Below are 16,761 nucleotides of genomic sequence, written 5' to 3'. Positions count from 1 at the left end.
GCGGGGCTATGAGTGTATGCGTTATTATTATTACCCTTTCACTTTTCTGCCATTCTTTTGTATAGTAACTTGGAGTTACTTATTACGGCAATATTGAGACCATCTGCAGGCAAAATGACCGCACAGTAGTCCCTAATAGGAAAATGGAAAACTCATCAGAACTGGCCAATACACTCAAATAGACGTTTTTAAAGATAGGTAGGTACGTATCGTAGTCGAGAAATCGTGGCGCTAGAATTTGCGTTTGAATAAATAACAACATGAATCTTCTTCCTCTTCTTGCCCTTATCCCACGCTAGGTGGGGTCGGCACAACATGTATTTTTCTTCCGCTCTCCCCTGTCAGCCGTCATTTATATACTCACACCTTTTTTGTGCATGTCATCTTTCACACAATCCACCCATCTTTTTTGGCAAACCTTTCCCCTTATATCCCTCTACATTCATACCTAACACTCTTCTCGTTACATGACATTTTGCCTCCGCATGGACATGTCCATATCACGCTAACCTATTACTCCTCAACTTTTCCGTCACTAGCGCCACTTACAAACTTCCCCTGAAATAACAACATGAATAAAACCAACTAAATTTTAACTATTGTAAAAAATATGTATTATTAGTTTTTGTGTAATTTATATTGTATTTCTGGTAACTCGCACTTTTATAAGTAATAAATTCAAACAACGAATTGACCTTTTTGACACAGCAAGATCAGTCGGTCTAAATACTTGGATACCTACGTACCTCAATAAAGAGTCTCATACCAAAATCGGTACTATCGCAAGAAAATATTGGTTGAATTTAACACTATTTAGTTGGGTTTAAATGTCTAAGCACGTCCCTTAGAACATATAAATAAATCTGTACATGTCTTGGCTGGAAAGTTAAAGCAGGTCGAATTCTTATACTTGAACTACCACAGATGCCTCCGATAACACCTGTAAAGACAATAAGTTTCATGTAAGGAAATAAAACCTGGCTTTTCGTCTTCCTGGTGTTAGCGTAAAGGTTACTATGAATAGGTAATAATATACGAGAGTTGCAACGAATAGTATATTTGGCCTGAGACCGAATAGCCGAATATAAGGCGTAACTATTCGGCCTGATTTGCGCACGTACGAAATTTGGCACGTAAAACATCACTTATTAACTTTATTTTGTGAATAATTTTGTACGAGGAAACAATACAGGTAATTTAAGTTTATGACATCTTAATGAAGAAAGTAATTTTTGTTTATTTTACCTTAGTTTGAAAAAAAAATAAAACAAAAATTTGATTTGCAAATAAAAGGCATATGGTTTATTTTGTTACTTTATTTTGCCATGACTAAAGTATATAACAAGTTAGTAGTTCCATTTGACTTGTTAACTTTTTTATGTTCTTAGTAATATTACCTTTCCTTTTAATCTTTTAGATAAATAAGCGAAAAATTGTACTTTCTCGAAGATAAAACGTACATATATTCGGCATTAATATTACTTAAATGATCAAATCCTTCAATAAGCCGAATACTGAACAGTAACCGAATATTCGTTGCAACTCTAATATAATATACCATTTTAAATATAGATACCAATTACCTCAGCACCAGTGTCGAAGAGTTCATATGACACGACTCTCATCGGCACTTTTTAGTAACGAGGCATACACATAATGCAGACACATAATGTTACGGTATTCCACATCAACAATATTTTCACACAATTTTTAACAAAGGAAACGCTTGGCTATTTTATTTGATAATTAACTTGTAATTTCCATTACAAAAGGCCTAACTATTTTACCAATGAGATAAACTGCCACCGCCGTGTTCTCTTGTCATAATAAAAATATTCCTAACTATAGTGGTTACTCTAGCGCTAATTCATACACCATACTCGATTACCTAGCATAAGCAACTTTTTGTATTTTCTTCAAACCGTCTAGCCTTCGAGCCGGAATTTCTTTTAAAAATGTGTAGGTATTATCATAATAAATATTTTTCTTTTTTCCCCTCACTATATAAAAAATAGGAAGTGATTTTATGTACTTACCACGATCTAATAAATTTCTATGTATTGTATTACGAACTTCTACGGTTGGACACGTAAACGCTACCATTGTTCCTCTTCCCCGAACGTTAAACATATAATTTGGGAACTCTGTTTGCAATTCATAGAGTCCGTTCATAAGATATGTACCGCTATATGTCACCAGGGAGAGCAAGTTTTGCACATGGATGCATTCTATCACTTTACCTAGCATAATTAATTTTGTCGGGTCACCCGCCCATGTGTTGAAAATTCGATAAGGATGAGGAGCGCTGTAAATGTAAACAAATTGTGTTAGTTGTGCTGTTAAAACGAAAGCAACAATTGCTAAATAATTCCGTGTAACTTACAAGTCAATTTACCAATAGACTCTACCAAGGACCACCTTTTCTTATATATTTAGTAGTAGTAGAGCGCCTTGAGAAAGAGTTCGTTCAGAGAGTTACAGCCACATTACCTATTTCTGACGCCAAGCAGTAATGTTAGCATTACTACCTTTCGGTTTTTAAAGGGTAAGGGTGTTGGTGAAATAACAGACACATGGGACTTGTCAACTTATGTCTCAGGGTGACAGACGCAGTGGCAGTGCCCTGCAGATCTTTGGGATTCAAAGCTCTGAGTGGCTGTACAACCGTTAGGGACAGGCGCGTAGCTTACCACCATACGCACGACTTGTTCGAGCCGTCACTAGATTTTTTTTTTTAAATGTACTTTATTTGCTTGCAAACTCACTAGTACTCAGGCATAAAATAAAATCCCCCAATCAGCATCTTTTTGCTAAAGACCACGATGTCGGGTGGTGATGGAAGTGCAAAGTGTTCATGACACCAAAATCTGCCGGTTGAACCACCACCAGTTTGAATCTCGTCTAAAATAAAGGCTATTGAATTCTGAAACACAATTTTTTTTTTGGTATTGTATATAAATGAGCAATGAGTTACTTTTACAATTAATCGGTTATGTGTACTTACATACAATAAAGCTGAAACTACGACTGAACTGCTACCATTTTTGCAACTATGTATTTTACATACTTATCTTTTAAGTTTTTTAACACACCTTGACAGTTAAAGTACAACTCTACACTGCTTACGACAAGAACAATCCAAAGTGTCAAGCATTATTTGCTCTTGACTGTATGTTATACAACTTAAAATACTTGAATAAATATTTGCTGTTACTTATTAGTGGATACGTAGCACAGCATAGCTCCCGCTCTCCTTTAATTGCATTATATACTTGCAAGGTGTAACAAAAAGTTTGGACCATATACATAACAATTATTATACGGTTTGCATTAATATCACTGCAAACACAGGTAAATATTTTTACAAAATTTGTCTTCTTTGCAAATGGCTATAATTTATCCTCTATTTATGCCCCGCGGGTTCCACAAACAAATTATAGAGTTGAAAAATAATAAGTAATGTTTAACCATAATTGCTCTAGTATCATTGTTGATGGTAACTCTCTCCAGTTGTCCTTTTAATACACCCTCTCAATACCGATGTATTTTTCATTTAAGTGTAGTATTTTAATAGAAGTATTTTAAACTTCGATTTCGAAAGTCGGTGATTTTTGTAAAGTGTGCCCACTATGTCGTGACGACAGATAGTCGTGCAATTTACACATATTGTCGTGACTTGTATATTTAAATGAAGTTGTTCACATGTAGCACGACACGATTAACTGTCGTTCACGATTTTTTATCGTTACAAACGACAAACTGTCGTCATAGTGGGAACAGCTAGAACGACAGTCGTCAGACGATAAAAAAACGTCACGATAAAAACGTGACGACAGATTGTCGCAGCTCCTATTGTCGTCACGTTTTATTTATCGCTGTCCGCACGTATTCTGCTCCCTGCCTCCCCTCTCGTACCCCGCGCCCTCTGCTCGCTTTGCAGTAGCGTTGGGTCGCGCCGGATTTAAATCGGGTTAAAACCCGAAATCGTAGGCAAAAACTATTTACGTCTAAATATTTGTTGTGAATTGAGTTTTGTTCAAATTTAATTATACTATTATTACAAAATATTTGTTGCTTCGTTATCAAGACAGTTCGATTTACCTTTCTATTTGATAGATTCGCTTGAAAAGTTCATCAATAAATTGATAGAAAAAATCGTTAGATCGTATGCATTTGAATCGATATTCATTGAGAATCCACAGGTCAAAGTCAAAGTCAAAGTCAAAGATTATTTATTCCATAGGTAAAATAAATTTACACTTGAAAACGTCACATTTAAGCTACTGCTCGTTCACTACGCTGACCTCCCTGAGAAGAACGAGCAAGAAACTCTAGGGATTGCTCTTTTCAAATAAACTTAAATGCTATGGAATACACTTTGAATCAAATTTGTGTGGATTCTGGAGCCATGTCGTCTTTCCATACATCTTTATCTAACACGTAGTCTTCAATTTTGTAATATGATTTTTCGATCAAAATATTTTTAATGTAGTTTTTAAACTTAGGAAATGATAAACTTAATATATGCTCCGGAATCTTATTGTAAAAACGTATACAGTTCCCCATAAAAGAGTTGTTTACCTTGGTTAAACGAAATCGTGGTACCATGAGTTTGGACTTAGCTCTAAGGTTAATATTATGGATATCTTCTTTCTTAGTGAAATTATGTATATTTTTACGGGCATATAAAATATTTGAGTAAATGTACTGCGATGCCACAGTCATGATACCAGTCTCCTTAAACTTTTCTCTGAGAGATACCCGAGAGCCTAGACGGTACACAGAACGAATCGCTCGTTTTTGCAATACAAATATGGTTTGAATATCTGCCGCTTTACCCCACATGAGAATCCCGTAGGACATTATACTATGGAAGTAACTAAAGTAAACTAGTCTAGCAGTACTAACATCGGTAAGCTCACGTATTCTGCGGACTGCGTATGCAGCGGAGCTTAATCTGCTGGCCAGGGACGATATATGTGGAAACCACTGAAGTTTACTATCTAAGGTCACTCCCAAGAAGACTGCTTTATTAACAAGGTCTAACTTTTCTCCGTTTATTTCTATGCTTGGACTAGTCGATTTTACGTTAGGTAATTCAAATTTAACACATTTTGTCTTCTTGGCATTAAGCAATAAATTATTAGCATTAAACCAATAAACTACCTTAGAGAGGGTATCATTAATACGGTCATGGTTAATGTCATGTCTGTCTGTTTTAAAAATCAAGGATGTGTCATCAGCAAACAACACTATTTCGCAATGGTCCTTAACAAAGAATGGCAGATCATTAATATAAATCAGAAATAAGAAAGGTCCAAGTATTGAGCCCTGCGGAACACCCATTTTTACTGGAGAACCCAAAGAAGTTACTCCATTTATGTCTACTTTCTGAATTCTACCGTTGAGATATGACGAGACAAGTTTCGACGCCTTGCCATTTACACCGTAATGTTCCAGCTTCCTAATAAGAGTATTATGATCAACGCAATCAAATGCCTTTGAGAGGTCACAGAAAACACCAATAGCGTTCTGGGACCTTTCCCAAGCATCAAAGATGTGTTTTAGTAACGCTACCCCCGCATCGCTAGTCGATCTACCACTAGTAAACCCGTATTGTTCACTATGAAAAATATGATTCCTACCGAAAAAGGACAGTAATTGAGTTAGCATACCTTTTCGAATATTTTACTTAAAGCTGGTAAAATTGAAATGGGCCTATAGTTGCTAGGATCAACTTTCCTACCGCTTTTGAATAAGGGAATAACCTTGCTGTATTTCATTAAATCGGGAAAAACACCTTCGTCAACGCACCTATTGAAAGCTACAGCTAACTGTGGGGAAATGAGATTAATAACTGAGTCTATAACTTTAGTTGATATGCCCCAGAGATCTTCAGTTTTTTTAACATGTATTGACTTAAAAGCTTTTATGATGTCTTGTGGATTAACATGACGAAAATTAAATAAACTGCCACAAACGTTAACATTTTCCTTTAGGAGATCAATAGCAAGTGAAGGGGAGGAATTTAATGATTTTGTAGTGTTCACAGCAATTTCCGAAAAGAACGATTCAAAAGCTTGGGCTACTTTATCTTTAGATTTTATAAGTTTGCTGTCTAATTCTAAAACTATATCTCTATCGTGTAGTTTAACCCTGCCTGACTCTTTATTTATTATGCTCCAAGTAGTTTTAGATTTATTTATCGATTGTCTAATTTTGTCGCTGTGAAACTTAACCTTAGCAGCTACACAAACTTTTTTAAATATTTTCGAATAAATTCTAACATATTCTATAAAATTGGAATTATTATTATAAGTTTTCATAGCATATAGCTCATACAAACGAGACCTACTCTTATGAATACCTACTGTTGCCCAGTCGTTGAATTTAGTCTCTCTATGGAAAGTTAATGTTTTCGATTTAAATATATTGTCAAATTCATTTTTAATTAAACCAAATATCGTGTTATATAAAGTATTTGGATCCTCCGGTATATGGGATAGGGAATTTAAACTATTGCCGATATTATTTTGAAATCTAATTATTCGTTCTGTGGTAATCGGTCTGCAGAGAAATTGGTCTACCTTCTTGCTCATTTTACAATTAAAAGAAGCCAATTGGCCACTATGGTCGGATCTTAAGCAATTAATTATTGATTTAGACACTGCGTCTGTGTTACAAAAGATGTTATCAATACAAGTAGAAGAGGAGGCAGTAATGCGAGTTGGTTCTAAAAAAAGATTAATCAAGTTAAAACTTTGAAATAAATTAATGAGTCTTACAGAAGTAGAACAGTTTTCCAACAGGTTTACATTGAAATCTCCACATATTACTACGTTTTTTTTGGTTGGAAAAATCCGCTTTAAACTGTCTTCCATAATTAATTCAAACTCGTTAAAATTAGCAGAGGGGGGCCTGTATACACATAAGACGACAAACTGATCCAATTCCACACATGAAATCTCAATAGTTCGTTCAGTAGAAAGATTTGTGATATCCTTACGCTCTTTAAATTTTAAGTTACGCTTAATAATAATCATGGATCCGCCTCTACTTAAGCTCTTTCTTATGAACGAACTGACTATTACATAATTTTCTATATTGTTAATGGCTTCGTAATCTTTCAGCCAGTGTTCTGTAACACAAAACACGTCAACGGAAATATCGTGCAAAAAAAGACTTATTTCTAATGTTTTGCCAGAAAAGCCTTGAATATTTTGATGTACTACATGGAAACGATTAGACTTTTCTGTTGTCGTGTTTTTTAGTTTAAATTATGCTTATTAAAAAGTATACTGTTGCTTCTTAAAGTAGGAGCATTGTCGTGGGACTGTGTTATATCTTCTATAATAGCGTCCTTAATATTAAAAGATAGCAAACTAGCTATATGTCTTAGATACCTTTGGGGTAAAAGTAAATTATCCTCAAACAGGATTGACAGGTGGTGGGTATTATGTAGAGATCCCTCTTCCTCGTGCAATAAAAATATAGAAATGTGTTACAAGTTATTGTATATTACGTTTTTTTTGGAATTATACCAAATTCTGTACTCTTCGTTTCTGCCCACGATTTTGGGCAGATATAGGTTAAAACTCGGCGTTTCGGGTAAAACGCTGGTGAAAACACGGGCGGGTTGATTGGGTTTTAACCCACTGCCCATCTCTGGTCGTAGCAGGTTTTGACAATAACGAAAAGAAAACAACTTCGTATACCGATTGACATAACCCCAATGGAATTCTTTTTAGTAGCATTGGATGTACCCAAAACTTTCGTTTCTTTGTATGCTTCCTCTTCCGCATTTTTAAGAAGTAACACATTATTAAAATTTCGTCTTCATCCATTTCGAGCGAACACACATTACCGGCTTGCAAAAGAACATACAAGCGACTGCAGTGCATCAAACGACTCTGTCGTGCAAACGACAAGGAGGCTGTCGTGAAACGATAAATTGTCGTCACGATCTAGTGAGAACAGCTAGTCACGACAGTCGACCAACGATAATAAAACGTGACAACAAATTGGGTACGCGCCCTGAGTATAGTCAAGAGCACATAAAATTTGACACTTTAGACATTGGACCATTGGACATTTTGATCGCAAGTGGCACAAAGTTGCATTTAAATATTAGTGTCAAGCTTAATTTGCTTTTGACTCAGTTCTATCAACTTAAAAAAAAAGTTTTTTATATGAATTTTTCTAACCATAAGACCTACCTATCTGCCTCCTCGGAGCGATAGGTAGTAACTATTAAATAGTCTGTGCCAGTGCCGGTCCAGTGGGAACGGGGACAAAAATTCCTGGTCACAGGAGTGGCGATGCTAGAGGGAATTACATTAAATAACGTTTAACCTGTTTGCAAATTCCTTGAAGCGACACGAAAAATTCAGCTGACGCCTCATTGTCGCCACCTTCCGATTGTATTGGCTCAATGATTACAGCCGCGACATCATTTCTTTTTTGTTTATATTCGTCAATGAGACAACACACCATCTCAAGACATCTATAATATTAAATATTTGATGACAATTATGCTATGATATTAAAAACAAGTAGGTAAAAAAATCTATACATACAAAAACAATCCACTAGTGGGAATCCTAAAATTTTATTCCACAAATGTCCACTAACGTACTACTTACTTGCTACACAGTGTGTTTTTGAGGAAAAATTCCGAATAAGATATTACGTTACCTATTATATGAAATTTTTAGGTATCTACCTACGTAGATAATTTTATGACTTGTTACCATAGGTCGAAAAAAGGTGTTCCACACATAGATACATGTATGACAGAGCTGCAAGGAGCGACATAGAGTTATTGAAACCACCAAATATTATATTTTCGAATTCTGGATTTTATGAAATGGTTTTACTGCACCGTAGGATAAACTACTAACCTAGGAAGTCGAATTTGAACTTTAAAATAATTCTAATGGTGCCATGTAAAGTCTGTTCCAATCCATTATGCCAGAAAAGTAAACAAACCGGATTGGTTAAAATTCTAAAGCAATCACTCAATAAATGGAATAAGTCACACTTTCACGTATATTTTGAAGATTCTAACTTGATATCTCATCACTTTTTCCACCAATATTCATTTGAATAACATATTAAAATCTCATTTGAAAAATGTTAGTTCAAAAGTCAGGTTAGTAATCAAATACAGATTTGTGAATAGTCTATGGTTGCATAGGGCTGTACGGAAATAATACATTCGGTTAAAGTTTTTATAATCGATTAGTGAATCGAAAATTTTATCATAATCGAACGAATATATAAGTGCAAGATTTGAAGGAGGATTTAAAATTAGAATTCGGAAATTTGAAATATGCTTTTATAAGAAGAAAAAAGTTCTAATCTCGTATATGAAATATTATCACTCAGTATTGAATCACATATTTTTTATAGTAATCAGCCGCGAATTCGCAAAACTCATTCTATTTTATAAAACCCAGTTATTCCAACTCATTCACATAAACAAATCAATTAATTAATCGATTTGTAGTTGGCAGTACAGTTGGCAGTACAGTTGGCAATCACTAAACTGTCTATGGTCGGGACAATGATCTGTTTGTTTACTTTTTTGGTACATACATTTGATTGGAACAGACTATAAATAATGCAGCAGATAACTGACCTTTTATCAAAACTGAGAATAAAAAAATACCGAGAATGGTCACTGTCCCCATTGACGGAACGGCGGCATTTGCTAGTAGAACTTAAGAAAAAAAATTAAATTAAAATTTTATTTACGCGGGAAATTTTTGGCCATTTTAGTTTGCACGAGAATCGTGATCGCGCTCTAAAAATATTTTATTTAAATTTAAAAACACGGTTAACAAATGTTCATAAATTCGAACCGCCTTCAGAATTGTCGTATTTTTAAAGGAAAATGTTCACACTGGATTATTTTACACTTTTTATTAAAAACAACTGTTGAACGCTTAAATACGACGAAAAAGTGCCATTTTTGACACCCTTACTCATGTACGGCTATTTATCTTTATAAATTATAAATAGAAAAAAAAAACAAAGAGAGGATTTTCTTTGATCCGTAAATCCGGAATTCGAAAAAAGTAATTAATTAATATTTGGTCGTTTTAACAACTCTATGTCGCTCCTTGTTGATACAATATATATATGTGGAACACCTTTTCCCGACCTGTGCTTATTTCACATTTGTTTCCAAAACGTGCTAAACTTGATTGTGACTAAGACCCTCAGTTATTGAGGTCATTGGTTAAAATAATGACGTGACCACACGGGGGTCGATATATCTATGATATGTCGGATTCGGCTCGGATTACTGGTTTTTCAAATAGAAAGCCTACATTATAGATTTGGCTAGCGCTTTAATTGTACCTATGCGGACTTTGGTCATGTACTCGATGGCGCCTAGTGGCAGAGAACCCTATGACGCTCTATTAACTTAACTAGGTAGTTAATAGAGCGACCATAGACCATAGCAGGTGCTATGGTGAAGCACAAGTCCAGTCCTGTACAACACTACTGCATAAAACCACATCTAAACCAAGTGAAATGTTTAGGGGGTGGTGGTCACAAGACAGGCAAAGCCTTACAAAGGGCTTCATCACCGCTTGATTCTTATTCAATTGATATCACTGCAGGTTAGCTAAGCCGTTGCGCGGGGCATACCACGAAGATGTGGATCCCAAAAACAACCCGTAATATATTTTTGAAGATTTCTATTTAGATACCCACCTCTTGTCCTCCGCTTTGTTTTCCATATAATGATCGTTTAGAGGGTATTTGTATTTTGGGAAATCAGCCATAGGCCAGTCAAATGCGGGAGTATCCAATTTATGTATGTGTTTTGATCTCTGTGCAGACAGCGCCCCCATTGTTCGTCCATGGGAAGCACCCTAAAATGTAAGTCATGTACAGTCATATACATAAGATACCTGACCCTCCCTTTGTCAACCTTTTGGTTCTGAACACAAAAATGTGGAGAAAATTGTTAAAACAAACTTAATCTTTAACCTGTGAGCCGTAAAATTTATTTTGGTATGGCGCCCTGGTCTCATTAGTGAATGACATTGTAAGAACATTTTTAAGCCAATTTGATCTTTAATTTTTCAATAATTCAATAATTTGATCTTTAGTTCTTGCTTAAATACGGAATACAAATTTCAAGCAGCTTAAGTACGGACGTCGTGGCCTAGCGGTATAGGTAAGGATTGCTTTACAAACGCAAGCATGGTTCGAGTCACATTAAAAATAAAATATTATTTAGCTATGACTATATAATATTGTATTTTTTTTGTTTTTAACCTCTAGATTGTCTAAGAATGTTAGATTTTCAAAATGAACCACCTCCCAGAAACATTAAGTGATTGAAATAAAAGTATCCTTCTGGAGTAATTCAACAAATATTTTAATATTTTATTCGTCTAAATTATAATTAGTAAATATATTTAAAAAAACTTACAGCGTGTATCAGTAACTACTGTATTTTTTTTAACTCACTACATAATTTTCACAATTGTATCGTTCACAATTGTATATATGTATTGACAAAACGTTCGAAAAAGTAGATACATTTTTCATGGAATACCTTACGTATTCATATTTGAAGATTTCAACTTGATATGTCACTACTTTTTCCAATAATATTCAATTGAATAACATGTTAAAATCTTATTTGAAACATGTTACATAGGTAATCTTATGCAAAATAAATTGAAACGAACTATAGTTTTACAGGCTGCATTTTTACAAAATTATAAGGTAGTGCAGTGAATAGACATGTTACAAAAATAACAATAACATCACTCACACTACATTATTTTTGCCTAGCGATGACTTATAAATAACTATAATCTACTTTTAAAAACTACACAATTACCATTTCAATACCGCAAACGAAAGCTTTCAGAATCGATCATTTGCTGTAAACGGTCTTTCATGCCTGTGACCATCGACCAGCATAAATCTCCACCACGCATTGAGTCCCACATGGACACCACATTGTCCTTCTTCCTGGTCATTATTTCATGCAGTTGATTTTGTAGTGGCAAAGGGATCTTCAATATGGCAATTGACAATATCTAGGTGATGACTAGATGCAGAAGTAACCATTACCGCTGCTGGCCCCGGCTGATTACGTTGCACATTTCCAGTCGCTCTGTGGCGATTGATCCACAGCTTGACAGTGTTTCTCTGTGAACAAGCAATTTATAATACTGCCCTCATAATTGCAGAATTTCACCTAATGCTAGATTTATATATTTTGGTAATTTTAATGATTCGTTAAACACGTTTTATAACACCAGTGGGATAATGAAGGATGGGGTGGTTCTTTTTGCAAGTTGAAGCCAACTGCAGCACTGTGAAAAATATAATGAGTCCTACTTACCGCTATATGAAGTCGCCTTGCAATTTCTTTGATTGGCACATCTTGTTCATACAGAACAATAATTTCTAATTTTAATAATTCCGTTAAGTGCGGCATATTAAAACAAGAAAGAATACTTTGAAAGTAATTAAAACTGAATAGATAAATGGGAACGAAATGTGGACCAATGCGTAATCACAGATGACACGATCGTATGCAAACTGCAGAGCGATTTCGTCATTTGTTAATCTATCCATACCCACCCTACACTTTATTAATACCTACCCTATTAAGGTGGGTGCCTTAGGCAATTTTCTAGTGAGCAAATATTGTGATTTGTCAACGTTAACATTAAAAAGTGAAACAATGCTGTTAAAAATATGACGTTAAAAGAAAATAGTGCTCGTGGAATGAAACCACGGGTATTGTAACTGGCAGTCCATACAACAAGCCGCTCGACCAATTTGCTTAGATGTTAAATGACGAAAATATGTTGATCATCAAGAAACGCTCCACTGTATATGCTTATATAATAAAGTTGAATTTGCTTAATTTTTTTCTTTGTTCAATACGTAAGATGGCTCTCAGAACCAAAAGGTCGGTTTGGGCATGTTAGGGGGTCAAGTATCTCATGCACATATACTGTACGTTACTAACTGACTGACTGTACGTTAATAAGGATTTATTAAATAAATGCTGCGAAACTGCGATTTTTGACAATTCTCAGTATACTTATACTTTTTTTAATTTTACATATGCGTATTATTCAATGCCAAATATGACTATACCATTCACAAATATTACTGCACTGCAGCTTTACACAATGTACACATATTAATTTTATTTAAAAAAATCTCTTTTTATAGGGAACTATTCATGTTGTGATATGCTTGAAAACGCAAAGCTTAGATACCTTAAATGACAAAATAGATAGATCAGGGGCCCCCGGTGGTACATTGCTGAGAACAGTTTCTAGCTCAAAATTACTGAATTGTATAGAATTTCCTCTGTCTTTTTTACGCTTGAGGTATAACGCAGCCTTCAATGCGTTCTCAACGGAGCAAGCTCCGCACATCATAGTATGCACATGGCACATACCCGGTGGTGCACAACTTAAAAGCACTTGTTCTAGCATGCAAGGCCAGTCCTTTGAAGGAAATACGCCAAGTGCCGGGCGATTGACTAAAGCTTTCTGTAATATGCAAAACGTGGTTTTTGTTTAACGTAATAAATGAATACGTAACTACAGAATTTAAATATAACTATGATAAAAACATTTTAATACTAACTACATTTGACGGGTTGTTGGCGAAAAGTCTGAAGAGTTCAGGGTGGTTATATCCAATCGGTATCGATGATATTTGTGTGTACACGTCCAAAAACATGTTTCCATCTGCGTCCGCTAAATAATTTCCTATACTTTTATTGTAATCGGCAAATAATGTCACGGATCCAGCTTGCTGTAATAAATGAGGCAATTTCCGTCCGACATCGGTCCGAAACAATTACTGTCAAATTAAAAGACGCATGATGCGAATGAAGCTTCATACTTGACATTGTTTTTTAATTTGATCAAGTATTACTTATTTGACAGTAATTGGTTCGGACGGTGAACTGCCCCTTATTAGAACGCCGCGCGGGGTACAATATACGATAGTATATTACCTATATTATTATTATTCTATATGTATAAAGAACAAACAAATACTGAATAACTTCAATGAAACTCTTATCAAAAAGAAAAACGCAAATTTTGAATGAAGGTTCGTTTCGTGACGTGAGTCCCGAATAAGAAACTTTTTTTCAAGTGACGGGACAAACAAGCCGTGCGCCTGATGGTAAGCTACAAACCTGTCCATAACAATTGCAGTGCCACTCAGAGTTTTAAATCGCAAAGATCTGAAGGGCACTGCCATTGCGCCCGTCACCCTGAGACATAAGTTGATCTACACTTTTGTACTACACTACTGTTTTATTACAATTACCTATCTTCTTTATAAGTCACAATTACAACTACAAACCTACATAATGTGCCTTTTAGTCTAATATGCACCTGAATTACATTCAATTTTTGAAATAAATCCTTAGAGTTTGGTCCCGGTATCGGAGTTTTCAACACTGGTCCACAAGGCTCTCCTGGCGGAACTGGCTCGCAGCAGGTGGTGTAGTGGGAAATTCTCGTCTCTGTAAAGAAAGAAGCATCAAACATTTTAATTAAATCTCTATAATCTCCTAAGGCCCCGTGTACATCAAAATGTACATAGTATGTGAAGTGATTCACACTCAGACAACATTATTCATGACGTAAACGCCCTGTGTATATTATAATGAAAATATCTCATTCAAGTTTAACGCTATAAATTTTGTATGACCACAGGATATCTAGAAAAATACTTTAAATAACGCCGTTTACGTTTTTCACACAGGATTGATATTATATTTGCTTTGCATATTTGCTTGGGACTGAAACATTTACATTTTAATTCACTTTGGATGTTTAGCGCTTATTTCCGAGTTAAATAATCGAACATCCAGAATTTTAATTACAGAGGTAAATAAAATAAATTTTCGTAACACTAAAAATATACTTATTGCAAACTATCGATTTGTACCTACTAATATTTACCGTATTAAGTCCATAATAAAGCTGATAATTATAAGATTTTATTAAAAATGAGGTTCGCTTTGCTCGCCCACATCATTTGTACATCTTCAATTATTAAGAGCTTTTCATAACAAAATACCTAACGAGAAAGAGGCACCAAAACTTAATATGCCTAAGGTACCATGATATTCCGCGACAGAGGCACTACTTGTAACCTACATTAGTATAGTAATAATATGATTGGTTGTAACATATTATAATACTTACGATTTGATATTATTTTTTTTGTTAAAATTATAAAGTCTTTACGAAACATGTCAGGTATCTGAAATAATATTGAATGAGCCGCAGTATAAAATATTCCTGACTATCAAATAAACTTCTTATAAACTTAATACATTATTATTTATATTGTCATTGTATAAAATTCTCTTTGTGTCAAAACTTGTAAAAGACAAAAAAGGTAAGATTTTTTTCTATCCTCCTATGTTACCACATCTCTTCAATCCTTAGAGCAGGGGTTCCCAAACTTATTTTGTCTATCAATCCTTATAGCAGGGGTTCCCAAACTTATTTTGTCTACTGCCCACTTTGAGAATAAATTATTTTTTAGTGCCCCCATTTTTTCACCTACTTAAAAACCACTATAACTTCAAATTAAATTAATTATTGTGAGCTATATTAGCGGAGATTAAACATTCATTCTAAACGAGACTTTTACTATAACCCGCAAGAGTTAACTTGAGACCTGGTAGTACACAACGGCGCTCAAGTCTCAAGTTAACTCTTACGGGCTACACCTGCCAATGAGAATGATTATTGAAACGCAACTTTATAGTATTCAGACAGAGTATCTTTTATTCAAAATAAAACAAACATAATCGATATCGAGTTCTTAGGTTTTCGCGATTGTTACACATAGGAAATGAAACTATTTTTCCGGATTTAAATCGCGTATATTTGTTTTTTCAAACAAAACGACGTTTCGGGCCCTTTACAGGTCCCATGGTCACGGTTGACTGACTGTCAGTCAGAAGGGCCCGAAACGTCGTTTTGTTTGAAAAAACAAATATACGCGATTTAAATCCGGAAAAATAGTTTCATTTCCTAAACATAATCGATTCTAATATAAAAACTAATGTGAAGGATGAATCTGATGCTGTTTAATAAGTTTGTTGATATCAGGTTCCAATTTACTCAAGAACAGTCGCAAGTCACCACGTTCGGTAACTTGCAAACGATTTCTCTTTTTAGTAAGCAGCGTTGTCACAGCCTAATACCACGTTCACACAAATATAACGATGGGAATGCTATCAAGAATCTTTGAACGATTGACCACAATCCAGGGTCCAGTTGCGAGATCGGTTTTTGTAGCCAAAATTCTTGGTAGCCATTTCGTCCATCGTTCGTTGTCAATTCTATAAGTTCTTCTTCCAACTGAGGTGATATTGCTGTGTTGACATTTAAAAACGGATCCAACACCCAGTCTGGTATTTCCAAGTTCAAAATGTCCTGGTATCGTTCGATGAAGTCAATGTGGAGGTTTTCCAAATGTTGGCAGTAGACAAACAAGTCGCCTTTACTGCAGGATACTGATAAATTCGGAAAATTGTGACACTCACGTCTCCCCATATTCTTTTTGTGTAGAAGCAGTTTGGCTACGAAAGCAGCAACATTTTTTGTTTTAATTAAATTTAGTTCATCGCCTTGCATTTGGAGATTCATGTACAATTAACGAAAAAATTAATGTGAACAATTTAAACAGGTCTGTCATGTAAGCTACATCATTCTTTGATGT

General features: G+C 35.0%; 1 protein-coding gene across 1 annotated transcript; it reads right to left on the bottom strand.

Annotated features, from left to right (window-relative positions):
- Nucleotides 1-630: 630 nt before the first annotated feature.
- Nucleotides 631-14,527, bottom strand: LOC113237134 (4-aminobutyrate aminotransferase, mitochondrial-like). The gene is made up of 8 exons (XM_026473428.1): nt 14,412-14,527; nt 13,648-13,818; nt 13,272-13,550; nt 10,726-10,886; nt 8,353-8,503; nt 2,766-2,923; nt 2,037-2,305; nt 631-940 (listed from the first exon to the last, which is right to left on the bottom strand). The coding sequence occupies exons 2-8, from the start codon at nt 13,741-13,743 to the stop codon at nt 810-812; spliced, it is 1,245 nt and encodes a 414-aa protein (XP_026329213.1). The 5' UTR covers nt 13,744-13,818; nt 14,412-14,527; the 3' UTR covers nt 631-809.
- Nucleotides 14,528-16,761: the final 2,234 nt, after the last annotated feature.

Source organism: Hyposmocoma kahamanoa, unplaced genomic scaffold, assembly GCF_003589595.1.
Source record: "Hyposmocoma kahamanoa isolate Upper Pololo Valley unplaced genomic scaffold, ASM358959v1 93, whole genome shotgun sequence".
Classification (NCBI taxonomy): Eukaryota; Metazoa; Arthropoda; class Insecta; order Lepidoptera; family Cosmopterigidae; genus Hyposmocoma; species Hyposmocoma kahamanoa.
The sequence above is the reverse complement of the archived record's forward strand: the minus strand, read 5'-3'. Positions and strand labels throughout refer to the sequence as shown.

What these genes read in the sequence shown, in the direction of transcription:
- LOC113237134 (XM_026473428.1), bottom strand. Translation starts at nt 13,743, where the DNA reads ATGTTTTTGGACGTGTACACACAAATATCATCGATACCGATTGGATAT. An exon ending in TTCAAGGAATTTGCAAACAG is followed by an intron (nt 2,924 to 8,352) that starts GTTAAACGTTAT and finishes ATTGTGTTTCAG; the next exon opens with AATTCAATAGCCTTTATTTT. An exon ending in TATTTTATGCCTGAGTACTA is followed by an intron (nt 2,306 to 2,765) that starts GTGAGTTTGCAA and finishes TTACATTTACAG; the next exon opens with CGCTCCTCATCCTTATCGAA.